Source organism: Athalia rosae, chromosome 3 (assembly GCF_917208135.1).
Source record: "Athalia rosae chromosome 3, iyAthRosa1.1, whole genome shotgun sequence".
NCBI lineage: Eukaryota > Metazoa > Arthropoda > Insecta > Hymenoptera > Athaliidae > Athalia > Athalia rosae.
Window position 1 is genome coordinate 22,556,013 of NC_064028.1, and position 19,995 is coordinate 22,576,007.

The window sequence follows — 19,995 nt, forward strand, 5'->3', positions numbered from 1 at the left end:
CACGTATTCATAAACTTTCGACCGTGAGTAGAGAAGACATAGGAAATTTGTCGTGACGAGGAATATCGCGAAGAGAAAATCGAATGAATATAAGGATAAGAAGGAAGAGAAAGTGGATTGGAACAACGAAAAATGATAAATATACCTAAGCGAATAAATTGCGAATTCTTCCGGTGGTTTCTGTTACGTTTAGTTGGTAAAAATATTTTCGCAACGATCCGTCTCGGATTCGTAGGTACGTTACGCGATATATCGAAACTACCGACCCGGCGGTGGTGAACCGGTGAACGGTGATCAGCAGCAGGTGGTTGCGCACACCTGGACAAAAAACGAAAAGAAAAAGAACGGGGGAAAATAAAACAACGCGTAATGGAAAGACAAAAAAAAAATAAAGACGAGGGGAGGGAAAGAAGTTCGAGAGACCGAGAGCGAGTGCAAAGTGATTGAGGCGTATATTTCACGACGGTTGAAAGGTATTCGCGTGTACAAGTGTAGATCATACGTACAGGTCGACGTGTGTAAATAATATTTCGTCCGGCTTGACGAATCTCACGTGAGCATTATTTTTCATGATTTCTTTCATTTCACGCGCACCGCAAATCGGAACAAGTAGAACAAACGCGAACACCTGGGCGATATTCACCACACCAGGTGAGTATATAGGGCAGATGATCATGTGATTTTTTAACCACCGATAAAACCGTACCTATACATTGGTGTTGGTGTGATCGTGCGCTCGTTCTTTGTGGCCTTATACAGTTCTCGTATACATGCAGATTCGCGACGATGATAATTTGCAAAAAAAAAAAACAACTCTTTAGATTTTTTTTTTTTTTTTCATTTATACAGGAATTACAAGCGGTTTACTTATTTTGCGCTGAAAATGCAGCACTGCGGGTGTCGGGTTTGTACACCTATACGTATTTGTGCAGGCGAGTTATATGCCAGGAGGTGGATTCGATTAAACAATCGTAGCTACCCAGATAGTTACGATATACACACAAGTTTCATGGTGGCTGTTCGGTTAGTCCATAAAGTTTTTGGGGGCAAACAGACGTCGTCTCATCGGAGTTAAAATTGCGGCTGGTCACGCGATTCCCGAAGCAAACTCAACCACCGGTACAAACGCAAGTTCTCTCTCCTATACGTCAAACGGTATAGCGATATAATAGAGGGGAGGTGAAATTGTGTAGAGGTGAATTTTTCTCCAAGCTAGCGAACTGAAATAAAAGGGGAATTTATCGTATCGCGAAACCATCGAATAATCAAAAACTACCCTACAGGCGGCCATCTTCGACCCGTAAAGCGAAAATAAAATATATGTTCTTCATCAAAATTTTCACGTGCCTTCGCGTTTTATGATTACGCCGAGAACAAAATAACCACGTACGTGGAACGTAGATTATTTTGTGAAAAATTTAACAACTTGCCAATTTTCACAACAAATTGTCGCGATATTTTATCGTGACTTACGGCTATTCCACGATTCGCGAGGAGAAAGAGGAGAGAGAGAGAGAGAGAGAAAAATTGAAAATTAAAGGGTCAGGGAAGAGATTCGCGGCGCTCGAGGGGGAGGGTACGACCCTTAACTTGAGAGGCGGCAGGACTCGGTCGGTCTGTACGTCGCACTAGAGTGTAGGGCTCTTCACTCGGAGAGTCGAAGGGGTGTTCATTAAACGATAACTGAGTTTTCTCGAAATAATTTACAGCTTCTAGAGAAACACGTGTGTGTTTCCGTAAGGTGAAAACCGGCGAACCTCTAATTCGTGACGATTCAACCGCAAATGAAAACCTATTTGTTTCTCTTAATGTTTTACGTCTTTCGAACGAACAACTTTTTCCTACGAAACCAGTTAATTGAAGACTTGGAGCTTTCGATTAATTGTCACGAGTCGCGTTGAAAAACCTGATACTTCCGAATTTCGAATTGTTTTTTTTTTTTGGCTGAGTTCGTATACTTTATTTTTATCGTACACTGCGATAACGAATCAGTGGGCACAGTTCGCACGATACGTTGCAGATCTGAGAGACAATTTCATTGTACGAATTCGAGAAAAAATGGATGTTTGCAACTTAGAGTAACTTGTATTCGTACTAATTATACCAGTAAAGAAGGAAAATATATACTAGGGTCTTGTATGGGAGGGAAGTAAAAACGCACCACGAACGATTCTTATGTATTTGTTTATCTCTTTTGTTCAGAGTCCGCGCGAACATTTGTTAACAAAAGGGTTTTTCAATTACCTCTTGGAACGAGGGCATATAATTGGAGGTAAGATTGATCACCGTGGCCTACAGTTCTCAGCGTCTTCCTCGCGAGATATTTTTCGTTCCTCGTTCTACTCGCGGTTACATCTCGTTCCCTTCGTCGAAATCGATGGTGCAGGTGATATGGAAAAAGACCCCGGCGTTCTCTAATATCCCTTATACCCAAAAACCCATCACTCTGTTCTCCCGGCACCGTTTTCACAAAGGAAAACACCATCGCCGAGCCGGTGGTCATCCCGCAGTCAATCCCGAGGATTGATCGTACATGGTTGTCGAACAAGACCGCTCCGCATCGCTTCCAATTTTCCATCGGTCCGCCAATTCGAACGAACCTCTCTGCGGGAATTTTTTTCCTTCTCCCCTATTTCCTCTTTTTTTTCTCTCTTTTCTTCTCCTTCATGGGTGTCAATGGCGATGTTCACGGGGTGCATCAGCATCCGCCACGATCGGCGACGTTACCATCCCATGGGATGGAATCGATATGCAAATCTCTTCTGCAAATCCTAGTAATCTTCCACGTAACCCCTTGCCCTGCAGATCCTACGAACAGATCTCCTTCGCCAACTATCATCCTCGTCTCGTCCCTGCAACGTCACCTCCGAGTTTCCCTAGGGACGGGCTTTCTAGTCGCCCGGTTATAAAGTGGGGTTAGTACCACGCTGAAGGATCTCACGTATTAGACCATTTTCTATATCTACCTCTACTAGTGCAAATAGCAGTACGCCGCGTTATTACAACGTTCCTTATCACGGGGCTCCTTATTTTCTTACGCCGTACACGTTTCGGAAATAAATGTGTCCGAAGATGCGCAAATGTCATTCAAGGGCGCCTAGATTCGGCGGGAGGTCCACGCATATATCTCTTTATCCCTCCACACGCATTCGAATCCGCAAAATGTTCAAAATTTCAACGACTCCAATAATTGGGGAAAAAATTTTTCGCTCGTACAATGCGGTGTACGTCACGTGTAATTGTGTGACGTGAATTTTCATATATTTTTATTGTTTTTTTGTCAACAGGGTCGATGTAACAGAGAGAAGCCGCCATGCAAGTACTTTCACCCTCCTCATCATCTGAAAGATCAATTATTGGTCAACGGTCGTAACCATCTCGCCCTGAAGAACGCTCTTATGGCACAGATGGGCTTAACACCAGGGCAAGCATTAGTATCAGGCCAGGTGCCCACTGTGGTATGTCAACGGTTAATGTACTCCTTATCCAATTATACCTCGCCTAGATTCCACCAACCAGACCCCCACGTACATAAATATTGAGTTGAAGAGTGATTTTTTCATTTAATCATGTTATTCATTACTTCTATTCGATTGTTCTGGTTGTCTTTTACGTCTGATTCATTTTTAAACGGTAGTTAAAATTTAGTCTATATAGTGTGTGTATCTTGTTTTTTTTATTATTTTTTTTTTTTTTTATCCTTTGGTTTTCTCTATTTCTTTTAATCTTTGGTCGCACAATATCAAAAATATATTCAATATCTATATTCTATATGCATCGACAAAGAAATTTCACGGTTCAATGCTGCCATATTGGAAATGATTGAACTCAGAATCGTGTCACTGCATATAATTGAAGTTCAAAAAGCAAAGAAAATAAAAAAAAAAAATTCAGAGTTTGAAATATTATTTGTACACATATTACAAAGAAGAAAGAAAAAATTGAACTGAATTTACATTTTTGAATGAAGGATTAGCACGCCGCATGTTTCGTCAATGTTGCTCCTGCTCTTTAAGTGTCTAATATCATTAATTTACACCATAAATCACAGAGTTTTTTTTTATACTCATTTTTTTTTCGAATTTTTTTTCCAAACCTTAAGAAAAACATACTCAAATCAGAAGCGATCGATAATTATTCATTCGATCGTCACAAATTTTCCGATTATCCACGAACGAGTCGTTTTTTGCCAACTCGAACGAAGATCGATTACATTTTAGATCTGATTGTATGTTTTTTTTTTGGATTACCTATTATTATTATTAACGCTAATCTATGTCTTGCACCCCGTAGAGGACCGTAGAACACAAAATATTAATTCGACACGATATAGCCGGGTCATTTATAATTTATATGATTATCATTTTTTTTTTTCTCATTTTTAAACTTTACAATTTTTCTCCTCCGTCACTTCGTTTATCCGAAAAATGAGATGGGTATGAAATTATGAATTATTTATGAATTTTTTTTGTCTCTCCAATCTTGAATTTGATCGATAACTTAGTTACGATTTGCCGAACGATGAAAAGAAAGAAAATCGACCAATAATACAAAGAAATATCGATAATTAGTTTCACCCTGAATTACAAATATATATATATATATATCAGTTATAATAATTGTTTATTATTGTAACTTGTTAAACTATATCGTACTACACACGTACGTCCGCCTGTCTGTCTGTCCCCTATGTTGTCGCTGTGGCGCTCGAATGTGGTTGTTGGTTCGTTCTCCAATGACGAAATTGGTGAACAGGAGGTGCCACCTCCTTCACCACACCATCATCATCTCCAACAGCAAATCCAGCAACAGCTCCTCGCTACCCACGCCTTTATGGTAACTCCTGGTTTTGGTTGGCTTTCACTAAAGTTATTATTTTATTTTATTTCATTATAATTTTATTCCTTTTTTTATCCATTATTTATTTATTTTTTTTGGTTCTCTCTCAAGTTATAAAAATTTGGAAAAAAAATTACTCTCGTTTTTGTTTGTTTCAATTGATTCAATTCAATATTATTCTTTTTTGTACGATTAATTTATATATGTTCAATTTGTTTTCCCAAGTATACCGTGTGTCCCATCGTAAACACTGCAGTATGTCTGGTTCACCACTGTCAGGTGCCAGGCTTACGCTACAGCGGTGATTCAAATCGTGACCCGTGAATATACATGACCTTATAGCGTAACCTTGGCGCCTGACTCTAGGAAACCAGACATACTGCAGTGTTTACGATGGGACACATGGTATACCTGAAACTCGAAATAAATAAATATGATTGGTATGGAAGATAATTCGTGTACTTCTGAAAAACCGCACGTAAATCGCAGTGATTTAAAGTGCATTATTTCATATTTATTCATTTTCGGATGTTTGATAGAAAGAATTTCCTTCACGGTTTTTTTTTCATTTCAATTTTTCCAAAACTGAATCACTCAAAATTCTATGTAGAGCCAAAGATATATATACAACACATTAACATTGCAGAATGGAAAATTCGTTGGTCTAATTCTTCCTATTTTCTTTACATTTTCGTTTCTATTTTTTTAATTTTCAACTTTTTACTGCAATGTTACATAGGTACATTTGATTTTATATAAATAACATGTATATATATATAAACAGATATATACGTAGAAAGTAAATAATAGTAATTCTCCCTGTAAGACAACTATACTATTACATAAGATACATGAGCATGTGGATTTTGGTGTATGTATTGGTTTTTTTCACTAGTTTGATATTCCTTATTGGCAAGTTTTGTTTCAAAGTTTTTTACCTTTTCCAAATTGCCATTTTGAGTAGATATAGTTGTCCATTGCTTTTTTTTTTTTCTTTTTTGTTACCATTTATTAATTTACAAATTAATAATTACTATCTATTTTCCTCTTTGTTTTCTTATCATACAAATATTTCGATTTACATAAATGTACCCATTTGTTGTAAGAAGTTTTTGCAACGGGAAAAACTGAACTATTTTTCATTATACTTGTTTTTATTATTGTTAATACTTTTTATCGCACAGCAATTGCATGAGCGAATGTTTAAAATGCTGAGGTATGATGGTAAACTATACATATACATACGGTAATGAACTAAACAAAGGGAAAAAACACGAATTAAAAAATTCAAAATTTGTACATAAAAATTTGAATAGCTCGTTTGACTCATAGAGATAATAATTTTTTTTTTATCTTCCAATTCACGATCTATGTTCATTTAATACGAAATTGAGTTGCGCTTCAAGTATGTATAAAAGAAGAAAAAAGCAATGTATATAATATCTATTTCTGCTTCCGGGATTATATCGCCTTTTTTGAGCTGCTTATATGGTCACCGCGTTTTTTTTTTTTGTTCGTTTAATCTTCTCTCCTTTATCAAGACTAACGAAGTAGTTTAAAACTAACCAGATACGAGAATGGATTTAAAAAAAAAAAAAAAAAATCTTTTCAATGGTTTCAAACTATTTTCATATAAAATATGAATTTGTTTTAATTTTTTTCTGTTTAGTTTTTTATTTTTCCAAATGAATATATATACATAGATTATATGATCGATAAGCAAATTGCAAATTCATTCTAATAGATCGATTGCATATCTGTGAAAAAAAAGAAATTTTATTCATATAAATGTGAAATGAAAAGAAATATACTAACTTAATTTTGGGAATTTTTTTTGTAATTTGTTTTTCGCAGGCGACGAATCCGTACTTGACCGGTATGCCGCAGGTCGGCAGTACATACAGTCCATATTTCGCGCCTGGCCCAATAATGCCAGCTATAATGGGACCGGCCGATCCAACGGGAGTTGGAAGTCCACTAGGAGTAGTACCCCAGACGGTAGCGGTACCGCAAAAAATGCCACGCAGCGATCGACTCGAGGTATGTCTACCACCAAACTACCTTCAACACGGGGCCCAACATGGGGCCGGGGCCCAATGCCCAATGAACGGTGGCGCCGCCGTTTACCAAGTGCCCACAGGTCCCCCCAACCAGGTATCGCCCGTATCCACAATGCAATCTGTCAATCAATCCCCATCCCCAACCACCATAACAACGTCCGTTTGCACTCCCATTCACAATCCTCACCACCATCATCACCACCATCACCACCCTTTCCACAACCTCGTCTACGTCCACGCGTATTACTAAATTATTATATTTAAAAGGGAGAAACGAAAAGCGAAAAAGAGAAAAGAACAAAAAAACAAAAACCAACAAATTTTAAACAAAAAAGAGAAAAAATGAAAACTAAATATTTCGATGAATATATATAAATTATACTAATATTGTAATAATAGTAACAACAATAATGATAACAATAATAGTTACGATGATAATTATAACAACAATTAATTGATTATTGATAATTACTATAATTGATACTTGTAACACTATTGATTAGGTGAATCGCAGCGATAACTCTTTAACGAAACGAATAGAAAATTGGAACAAAAAAAAAAAAAAAGAGAGAAAAGAGAAAAGATACTAAACCTATAACCAACAACAGCAGCAACAACATCAACGGCAACTAGCGACGTTGAATTACATTTTAAAATACTATGACTGACAAACGAACTAGCAACAAAACCGATACAAAATTAATTATATTTTAATGTTCGAATACACGTATATATACTATTATGCGACTATACTACTACTATGTACTAAATACTTATATTTAACAACGATAACTCGTGATTATTAAAATGAAAAACTAATTAAGTAAAGGAATTAATTTACATATAATAATAATATTAGTAACAACAACAACAACAATAATAGTAATACTAATGATAACACGAAATGAATAACGATACCTAAACACTATATACATACCCACATATTATATAGATATGTATATAATAAATATGATATATTATACATAGGAATAAATATCTGAAGATAAATCCGAATAAAAATATCTATATACAATTACTTGAAATGATGATGATGATAATGATGATTATCATGATGAATTTAATAATGAACAAAGCTCATTATTAAAATCATTATTTCGAATTAATTTGCAAATGAACGAAGAACGAAGATCGAAGAATCGAAGGGATGAATTTAAAGAAAACAAAAAAAATATAAAAGAAAATTAATGTAATAACAACTAAAAAGTAACAAGAGCAAAAAAATTCGACGACAATGATACAAAATAATTGCGGTATCGAGAACTATATGCAAACACCACACTATTATCGAACGGAAAATAGTTGAATTCACTAATGGGTTTTTTCAATTGATATTATGTAAATGTATAAATATATTTGATAGTTTTTCTGCCACTATAGGTTTTTATTTTCGATATCGTAGAATATGAATTATACGTATATGACAAAATATGTACGTGTACGTATTTAGCGATTGAAAATATTGCTACGTAAATTAATTTTCGATCAGTTGAGAAATTACTATTGTGATGAGTATTTTTTTTTTTTTATAACTTTTTTTCTCCATTCTGTCTGTGATGTTTTTTAAATCGTAAATTCTAGTCCAACAATTTAGTTTATTCAACTATTTTCAATTTTATTGTATAATAAGTTTACACGAAAGAATTACCGGCATTCGGTTTATACACGTATAAAAAGAGTATCTAATTCATATACCGTGTGTCCCAGCGTTTATACCGCAGTATGTCTGGTTGCTTGTCGTCGAATGCCACATTCGGCAGGCAACCAGACATACTGAGGTGTAAACGCTAAGATCCGCGGTATACCTTTAAACACACGAAACTTTCAGTATCATTTTTATTATCATTATTATTATTCTCATTCTTAATATTATTATTACTATTGTCACTATTATTATTGTTATCATCATTATCGTTGTAATTAATGGACAAGAAAGGGAAGAAAAGGATCGACGAAACGGTAAAGGAAATAAGACATAATACAACAATTTGATATAATCCACTCCAAAATTAGTGCATTATGCAACAAGGGAATAAAACTGCAGGTCAAAAAAGTTGTCTTCACAGATGAGTTGGGAATGAACTATTTTTTTCGTATACAGGCAGCTTTAATCGGACGAAATAAGAATCTCTCAATAGGGACGATGCATGAGAAAGAGAAAAAAGAGAAGAAATCAACCCCTAACTTATTCTATACCGATTGGACGCTGAATATATACATACATGGATAAGAATTTTTATTTCCTAGTTCGAAATCCATAGTAGAATGGGAGAAGAAGGGAATAGAAAAGAAAAGCAAAAGAAGGGGATAAAATAACGAAAGAGAGAAGACGAAAAATGCTAAAAATATACTATCAAAATTTTAATGATAAGACGAAAAATTGATACATACATAATATGAACGGTAGATGATTAATATATAAATAGGTAACGAATATATAAATATATGTTTAATAGACATATACCCTAATATACCTATATACATACAATATATCAATGTATATTGTATATGTATAATTTGAATATATATTTAATATATCATATAATATAATATATTTTTTTGTATACATTATTTTCGTTATCGGCTATTAATAATACTATATTACATAACACGTATAAATATATATAAAAATCAGTCGTATCGATACCAATCCTAATAACGACACTAATAATAATGATAACTACAATAATAGTAATAGTAATAATAATATTATGAATCATAATAATAAAAATAATAATAATAATAAAACTATACCGATACTAACAGTCACAATCGTATTAATGAACAACTAGAGACTGTAGCCTCGTTCACGGCACAGCTTGTGTTTCGGTACGTTCCTTTAATTTATATTGAACAAATTGAATGAGAGAAAAAATAGGAAGGAAGGAAGAGACAAACTGGTGAAGGAAGCACAATAATTATTTGGAAGGTAAAACTTGTATAATTATCATCAATTAACTAGGGAGGAAGATACAAAAAAACACTGTAAATCGTATCACATTTTTGTTTTCTCTTCTCAAACTCTGGTAGAATTTATTCAAAATTTATTGAAGCTATATTTATTTCTGCAATTGATAATAACGATAGGAACAAAACTAATATTAATAAAAAAAAGACGAATAATAATAACAACAACAAGAACGATGATGATGATGATGATGATAATGAAATTATGATGCAGGGAGAATATTCATATCGTTGTATATATGCAGTGACTGTAATATAAATCCATACACGTGTATATCACTGTTGAAGATACTGACATGGAAGTCAAAAGATAATAATAATAATATTAATAATAACGATAATGATGATAACGATGGTATGACGACGAGTGATGTAATAACGAAACTGATTGTTATACTGTTATATCTTTTCCAAAACCTATCGTACATTTAAAGGTGCGTTCATTATATACGTATATGTATATACATACATACATCACGTCCAAAATATAATATGACAATTGTCGTAAATTATATGCAATATATATGTATATATGCATGCATATATATTATACTTTACATACACATACATTCGCACTTACTATAGCAATAATAATGATCATAATAATCATGATACTCATAGTAACAATAATAATAGCAACTCATAATAATAATAATGATAATGATAATGATAATAATAATGAGGATAATGAGGATAATAATAACACTCGAAACAGCGAATAGACGTAACAATAACGATAATGATAATAATATCTCATAGTAATAATATTAAAAATTGTAATAATAATAATAATGATAATGATAACATCGTTGATAATGTTAGTAATTACCACAATAGCGACGATCACTATATTGACACGGACGATTTATAAAAGAAAAATCATCGACTTAATTTCCATATATGTAATAACATTAATAATCCTCAATTATATAGCGACATTATGTGAAGAAAAAAATAACGAAAACGGGAAGAATTAAAATTTGCAAAAAAAAAAAGAAAAAAAACTCAACAAGATAAAAAAAAAGAATTAAAAATTAATGACACTGATTGAAGTAATATAATGTTATACAATCGCTATAAAAATTAGGTGATCACCTAAATTTTGACCCCTTAACAAGACCTTTTTTATATCATTGTAATATATTTGAAAAAGGAAAAGAAAAAAAGATTTGAAGATCAAGGCCTTCGAGAATTTTCTTTTTTCATATGAGGCTAGGTTTGATAAACCAGAAGGAATACTAGCGAAGAAATTCGTATCGTATAAAAATGTGGGTCGAAGGTTTTCTGCGAGCTTCAAATCTTGATTGTTTGATTGTGATTTTTTTGAAAATAACCTTCTCCCATTTTAACGGAGAAGAAGAAAATTCAGTTGATCTCTTAACTGCTGTGGTGATTGTATATCTATACGTATAGTAAAAAACAATAAAATTATATATATACAGAATAACAATATACATATAATTGAAAAAATAATAATAATTATTATTAAACGATATATAAATAGTAATAATATTAATAATAATTGTGATGATGATGATGATGATGGTGATGATGATGCTGGATTATGACGATGATCAATAATGATTTTATGATGATGATGATAATGATGAAGATGATGGATTATGATGTATGCGACGACTCACGCTAACGATAAGTCACGGGGGTCTCGTGGATCTTTTTGGATGATGATTATTGATTCAAATAAAATGAATATAATTCAAACTAAAATAACGCGTAGACTGTTTTATTATTATAATATGAAAAAAACAAACTCATTTATTTTTAACGTTTTATACTAATGAAATTTCATTGTTATTGGTTAATTATCTTTCATTAAAAAACCAAAAAAAAAAGAGAAAAAACCTACGTTTCCATCTCTGCTGTATATTTTACTATTCAAGATATTCGAAAATTTTTGATTTCGTATCTTGTTTTTACTTTTTTTTTCTTTGGTTTCAAGAATTTTTTCGTTTTTTGTTTTAAAAATTGATCATTTTTTTTTTTGATAGATTTCTTCTTTCTCTAATCACAAATTTTCCGATAGAATGTCTTAGACTAAAACTTTACAATCGGATAATTTATTCTTCACAAATATTCATACCATGACACATGGTGGATTCGATGAATAAAAATGTTACTATCATTTGCTTCCTTTTTCTATCTATTTTGTTATCTCTTTCACATTTTTTTCTTGATTCTTACTTTTCTAAATTATTCTTAACAACTTTTTGTTTGTGTATGGACACACTATCATGTACCGTGTACCAAAGGTATGCTCGAGAGAGGAAGGAAAAAAGTGAAAGAAAAAAAAGAATAGATTAAAAATAATCGAACAAATAACTAAGGGAAAATATTAATAATAATCAAACAACGATATTCAGAATTTACTATATATATACTTTATATGTTATATATGTCCATATAATTTGAACACGAGTCACACCTGCCCCTATATATGAATTTATAATACCACCAAACATTGAATAAAAGTGAAGAACGAAAAAAAAGACAACAAATGCAATAGAAAAAAATCAATCAACGATTAATTATAATCATTAATTATTGTTGCCTGTTGCCTGTCATTGTTAATCAACTATACACAGCTCTATGTGTTGTTGTTATCGATTGTTTTACTTTTTTGTTAATTTTTTTGTTGATTTTTCTTTTTTTCAAATTTTTTCTCATCAATATTTTTCAGTCAAGTCTGAGATGTGGATTTATTTTATTGTTTGACGATTATTATCTCTTTTTCTCACCTTTTTTAATTTTTTTCTCGCTCTTTTTTCCTGTTTTATGTAACATAATGAATAATTAAAATACTCTATATAGTTGAATGTGTATATTATATATTTGTAGAATTTTTTATGTATGCTGCAACTGCAGATTATTATACTTATATTTATATGTATTATATATACATTACATATAAATATGTTTATTAAACGGACGAATGAAGAAAAAGAAAAAAAAAATGAAACGAAACATTTAAAAAAAAAATTACAAAACAACAACAACAGAATAAAAATACAAAATATACATATATAATGGATGAATAATGAATTATTTCTTTCATTTATTAACTTGTATCTCATATTTTTAGTATTATCCGTTAATTTATTTATATTTTTAAACTATTAATTTATTATATTTTACTTATTCCTCTTTTTTTTTAACACATTATACATAATTTGACAAGGGGAAAAGTTTCTTAGGGTGAAACGAGGAGAAAATAATTATTCTGATTTCGCACGATAAAGGGAAATTCATTTATTTATTTGTTTTTGTTTTCTTTCTAAATTTTTCTCTCTAATTTTCATATCGAGGGTTCGGTACCCAAAAGCCCATTCTTTTTTCGATGTGGGTGGTCGTGTTACCAGAAGGGCCTTTTCTCAAAGTGAAAGGAAATAGAAGAGCAAAAAATGTAAAAAAGAACACAAGATTTTATTTTCCAAGGTATACGCTTTTTAGACCGAAAAGCTCCGCAAAAATTTCCAAAAAAGTCAACCCTCTGATCTCGGGGGAGAAACAATATGGAAGCGATTAATCAAAACGATCTTTCATGTCCTGATTTTCATAACCTTTGATTTTCGTCTGTATTCTGGCCCTTCTGGCCTCTACTTAGCTCTCGATATTCGTCTGTGTTAGTTTCCTTCTTTCTTTTCTATCTGGTCTTTTATTTTTCCGTCTTGGCAGAGTTGGTTGAAAAAAAAAAAGCATTGAACACACTTCATACACACGCTTTCTCCTTTTTCTTCATTTTTCTTTAGTTTTATTCTTCACAATTAGAAAAAATTCTCAATTATTTATATTTTATACGCTATGGAGGTATTTCTACACCATTCTCGTTGATAACCTTTTTTTTCTTTTACTTTTTCTTTTCTTCTCGGGAATAAAAATTAATTTTTTTTTTTTTCATCATTATTTATTAATCGTAGCCACATACTTTATAATATATATATATATATATATGTATTTTGGTGCGTATGTCACAGAATTGAATGAACAAAAAAATATATATATATGTATATACATATGTACACGAATGCCGCGCGTGCAGTAATTGCTAATTATTATAATATTGTACTTACTGCTGATGCTGTTGATGCTGTTGCTGTTGCTGTTGCTGCTGTTGCTACCATATATTGTATTATACTATTACAACTAAAATACTATGCTATGTACATACTTTGATGAATAATTACTATCGCTGTTGCTGTTGTTTATTAATTGCTGGGTTAAAACGATCACAAAAATTTAGACATGCCGTTATACATTACGATGACCACGAATGAGATGTCAAAAGAACCATTGAAATTTTTCGTGTTCCTTTTTTTTCTCTTTTTTGATAGTCTGTTCTTTTTTTTTCTCGTCTCATTTTCTTCACCAATTTCATTCGATCTTCAAATTTCCAAAAAATTGAAGAAAATGAAAAAATTTTATGTATCAGTTCCCATCTGCCTTTCATTATTAATTTATATCAATATGAATATCAAAAATATATTTCTACAAATTCCAACCAACTGATACTTGCATTCACACGCACTCGCCCTGATTTTTTCAATTTTTCTTTGTCTTTTTTTTCTTCTGCTAATCTCATGCAATCATTCTTCACCGCATTATTGTCACTATTGTTACTATCACTATTCATTATTGTTATAATGATAATTATCATTATTATTATCATTTCATCCATTGTTCAATGAATCAACATGAAATTAATATTTATTTCGCAGCTATGTTATACGTATGTATTATATTCATATTATGTATCATATGTATATATAATACGTATATAGGAGGGGGTGGCTTGTATACGCAAAACGCATGCAATTTACGATGATTATTATTATTGTTACTGTTGTTACAATATTAGCATACAAAAAGAAAAGATAGAAACCCAAGAGAATAGAAAAAAAGTGCAAAAAAAATTTTTCATTTTAAACGAAAAAATATACGAACCAAAAGCTTCTGGATTTTGGTCGTGTATTTCAGTTTGGTCTTTTTTCATGTGAATTGATAGAATTATTAATTTTTTCCCCTCATTGTTCTTCGTCAAATTTTGGTTATCTTATTTTCTTTTTGACTGTTATTTGAAATTGTAAAAAAAAAATAATTATATGCCTGCTGGGTACGAGAATCAAGCCAATCGCATATCAATTCTGGTTTTGGTGTTTGTACACATATAAAATTGCATCTTCGCTGAGGAAAGTTGGGATTGAAAGAATAAAAAACTGTGTCAAGTGACTGAATAATACAAATTTTACTCACAGTTCATGAATTAATTTGGTATTTGGCTCGTTTCTTTGTATATAATATCTTATCATTATTGCTGTCGTTGTTTTCTGTTATTATTATTATTGTTATTAAGTTATTACTGTCAATGTTGTGTGTAGAATTTTTTGGGACTGAATTTTCTCTATTTCTTTCAGCAACTCAAATTACATATTATCAATCATACAGAATAACAATTAAAAAAAATACACGTACATGTACGCAAACATTTACACATAACCGTAAATATTCATACATACTACATGTACAGAAAATACACGAGAATCGGAAAAAAAAGGAAAGAGATTCTAAACAAAAAAGATTTTTAAATAACAACAAAACGAACAATATACAAACACTTTATATTTATCATAGATACACTCATATGCATACGTTTACACCTAATAATTATACATAAATGACAATAATGCACGTACGCACGCACATCTCGAGAGCACATCAGTTAACGAAAAAAAGATCAACAAATTTAATAACGAAAAAGAACAACAAAATATATCGCACACAAAGGAACAAATTAAACAATAATACAATTAGCACTAATACAAGAAAAAAAACAACGATAACGAATCCTGACCCCGACACGCCAAGAATAATGCATTGAAAACGAAAGTAACATATAAGTAATGAGCTTACAATCGCAAAGTAATAATAATTTCACAAGATAGTAATTGTTAGTACCTATGTAACAATCAGATAGAAACAATCACGCGGCCTTGAAAGCTAGCATGTGCCATTTCTATGTGTATACATTAGGGTGGGTTTTGGTTCATCGCAATCCATGCATGCGTCGAAATATTCGAATTCCTCGGTCTCCAAGAGGGCCTGAGCTTTGCTGGAGTTAGGGCAGCCAGCAGCGCAGCGCTTTGTTGTGAGACGTCACCTTCGGGGCTGAGCAGAGGTGACGCCCCACAACAAACCGCGCGCCCGTGGCTACGCTGACTCCAGCAAAGCTCGGGCTCGTTGGTAAATTGAAGAATTCGAATATTTCGACCGATGCATGGATTGCGACGAATCAAAGTGGGTCTACGACTGAAACCGATCGATATGTCTTAATTTTTCTGCTCCCAACAGCGAATAATTGATGATTACTCGATCGATTGCATGAGTAGATGATTTTGGCTTTCAGAGTTGGATTTCTGAGCTGTTTATACGTGAGATTCCTCTTGAAGAACCAAAAAAAAATTCGATTTTTGAGCCAAAAGTAAAGTAGTTTAAAAATTGATTGTAATACTCTTTTCCGACGTATTTTGACCTCAGGAATCCGAATCCGAAAGAAAAATTGATCTATCTCTAAAATTGACCGAGTTATCGCCAATTTTCAGCTTTTTGGGGTCAAAAATAAAAAATTGATTTTTTAGTCTATATTGATGTAATTTGAGCTCAAGAATCCGAATCCGGAAGAAAAATTGATCTTTTTTCAAAAATGACCGAGTTATCGCCGAATTATCGCATTTTTTGGCATAAATTTGAGGATATCTCGAAAGGAAAAAATCGTAGCCCAATTTGGACAACGGGTTCGTGTTCCTGAGGTCAAAATACGTAAGAAAAGTGCCATACGATCAATTTTGAAAAATAAAAATTTTTGGCCAAAATTTGAAAAAATCGTAAGGGGTACCCCTTGGAAAAATCTCAAATTTTGGCCAAAAATTTTTATTTTTTAAAATTGATCGTATGGCACTTTTCTAACGTATTTTGACCTCAGGAACACGAATCCGTTGTCCAAATAAGGCTACGATTTTTTCCCTCGGAGATATCCTCAAATTTATGCCAAAAAATGCGTAAAAATGAGGATAACTCGGTCATTTTTGAAGATAGATCAATTTTTCTTCCGGATTCGGATTCCTGAGCTCAAATTACATCAAGATAGACTAAAAAATCAATTTCTTATTTTTGACCCCGAAAAGCTGAAAATTGGCGATAACTCGGTCAATTTTAGAGATAGATCAATTTTTCTTTCGGATTCGGATTCCTGAGGTTAAAATACGTAAGAAAGGCATATGAAACTTAATTAAAACAATGATTTATTTTTTGCTTGAAAATCGATTCGTTTTTGGTCTTTCAAGAGTCATCTCACGTATAATCAACTCAGGAATCCAAATCTGAAAGCCAAAATCATCTACTTATCCAATCGATCGAGTAATCATCCGGTGGAAAAATTTTTTTACCTGATATTTTAAGGTAGCCCACTCGTTTTTTGAATAAATAATTAATCAAGTGGGGTACTTCCAGCAAAAAAATTTTCTTTTTCCATGAGGTAGAAATTCTGCCTCTATGCTAAGAAAATTAAAAAAAAGTTTTTTTCAACCCACCCTAGTATACATACTTATGTATATGAACCAATCTATTTCTATTTTCTATTTCTATCGCACACACACATGTACACGACACGTATACACGTACGAACTTTCTTTCTGTCTATCTATGTATTTTTTCTGTCTGATCTGTCGTTCTGATTTCTATAAATTAATAACTATGATTCCTTCAGTTCGTTGGTTATCTGATGTGTAGGTATAGGTGCGACATGTGTCTGATTAAAATTTGTCATTAACTATGATTAGCACGCAGAAAATATCCAGTAGGAACATTTTATGTGCATTTCTTCGGAAAACCATTTCATTTTATTTATTGATTTTCTTTTTCTCTTTACCCCCGGAAATGTGAACATGTAATCGTAATATAGTTTACGAGCAGTTTATCGGCGATATTATTACCATCGCTCGTGTCGTAGTTCTGATTAATTTTGGGGAACGAAAAATATCAACTATATACAATCTATTGACTTTCGCGATTCAATTTGTCACTTTTTGTCCGTAAAAAAAAATCGAGCTTTCTACATGTTTTTCCCGTATGATTGAACTCGTTAATCACATATAGGTACATACGATAAATCATCACTGAATATAATTGCACATCGATTAACGTTTGAGCAATTTTTTTTGACATATGTTTCACGTCTATTATTTTTGTTCATCTATTGATTCATATATATATACTTTCGAAGACTTTTCGTTGTGTGCGTGTGTCTGCGATGTGTGTGGGCGTTTGCGTGTATAAATTCTTCTCTTACATCTTTTTTTTTTCTTCGTTTTGGTCGTGTTTCGATGCATATATATATATTTATTTATATATAGATAATACTTATACACCACCTATTTGAATAATGATATCTATATAGAATGTGATGCATATTGTGCTCGCTGCGTGCGGCCTGTGTCGTCGTCGTCGTCGCCGTCTTTTTCGTTTCGAAAAAAAAAAAAGAGAAAAAAGGAAAAACCGGACAAAAAATAATGCCTGAAATTCTAATGAGATTACGATACTATATTTTTATGTAATCCAAACATCGAATATTATACATACACACGTATATGTATACATACTACATAGATGAACCTTTGTCGTCGCAGTGCTCGCAGAGTAACGCGCTGCCGCTGCTGCTGCTTGATTTAATACCTAGGTTAGCGAAAAGAAAGAAATTTTTTTTTTTAGGTTTTTTTTATTCGATGAATTTCGAAAAGCGTCGTCGTCACTCCTAGAAATATATATATAGAGTTAATTCGCTCACCCTACTAAACACTCACTAAACATATTAAACAACTGGTCACAGCTGTTATACATTTTTAAGCTATATACCCGAACCCCCCGCCCCCCTGCCCATCACGTATTATATTAGGCTGGTGGCTGGCAATTGAGATATTTAATGAATCTAATTAAATTGAATTAATTGTCACCTTCGTGGAACGTGATAATAAAAGTCGGAATAACCATCTGCACCGTACTAGAGTCATATGATTTTTAAATTTTATTTTCATACATGATATATATCTACAATTACATAAAACAATTACTCAAATATTACATTCATTATACAAGTCTATGTACGTACATGTGTTTTTTGATTTTTTCTATCGTTTCCCCGCAGCAAATCTTTCTTTTTTTTTTTTTCATGTTGTGTGTGAACGCGTAACAAGTACATACTATATGCGATATCATTTGCAAATTCATAACTACTTTCATCATCCCTGTGTAGGTAAACCTGATCGTAATCGTAATTGTCATTGTAATTGTAATTGTATTTGTATTACATTTACCCGCCGTTCGTCAATATTTTCCTTACTAATTGTAAGCTGCTCTATACACGTACATATATCTCTTGTAGTGTCTTTTTGTTTTTCGGTTTTTTATCATCATTATTCTACTTTTTTTTTTTCTTCAATATCAAACGTTGACTAACTCTCTGCTGTGGCGTTGTTCGTCGCTTATATATCGATCATTCATCAATTCCTCTGTTACGTATTTGTTTATCTATTTTTCACATCCCTGGTTTTCGCTCGTAACTTTTATTTTTTTACCTTGAAAAAAAAAAAAAAAATAGACAAAGAAAACGTCCGTGGTCCTCTGGCAACCATATAAATTTTTCCGTCGCCGCACCATAGTACACTACTCTCTTCGCTCGGTGAAGCATTCCTAGCTGAAATTCGAGTTCTATTGAAATTTTCCACCTTCAAATATGTCGAGGTGTTCGCGGTCCGCGTTAGGTATATTGCATACCATCGGAAATCGTGCACAGAATTTCGAAGATACATACAAATTCAAACGACGAGTAGAGGTCCGACGACGAAAGAGAAAAGAAATTCATCGATATCGACGATTCGATCGGCTCGTTATATCTTTCTCGTGTCAAAAATGGGTTTTTTTTTCCCCTTTCTTTTCATTGCCATTACGAAGTAGAATGAGCTTTGTCTAGTTCGCGAGGAAATGGGGAAATATGATTTTTTTGTAATTGAGAGCGTCCCGCGGTGCGCCGCGACCTGCAACAGCC

The 19,995-nt window shown here is 32.6% G+C and overlaps 1 protein-coding gene across 9 annotated transcripts in view; it reads left to right on the plus strand.

Annotated features, from left to right (window-relative positions):
* Positions 1-19,995, plus strand: part of LOC105683881 (protein muscleblind) — a 116,120-nt gene that overhangs the window by 69,164 nt on the left and 26,961 nt on the right. For 6 of the 9 annotated variants that reach the window (XM_048652500.1, XM_020851117.3, XM_048652502.1 and 3 more), the window contains exons 2-4: positions 3,288-3,458; positions 4,756-4,836; positions 6,694-6,879. In XM_048652500.1, coding sequence (XP_048508457.1) covers positions 3,288-3,458; positions 4,756-4,836; positions 6,694-6,879 — 438 coding nt within the window. The remainder of the gene's footprint in view (positions 1-3,287; positions 3,459-4,755; positions 4,837-6,693; positions 6,880-19,995) is intronic. The other 3 variants (XM_048652501.1, XM_012396836.4, XM_048652504.1) reach the window with 1 other exon arrangement.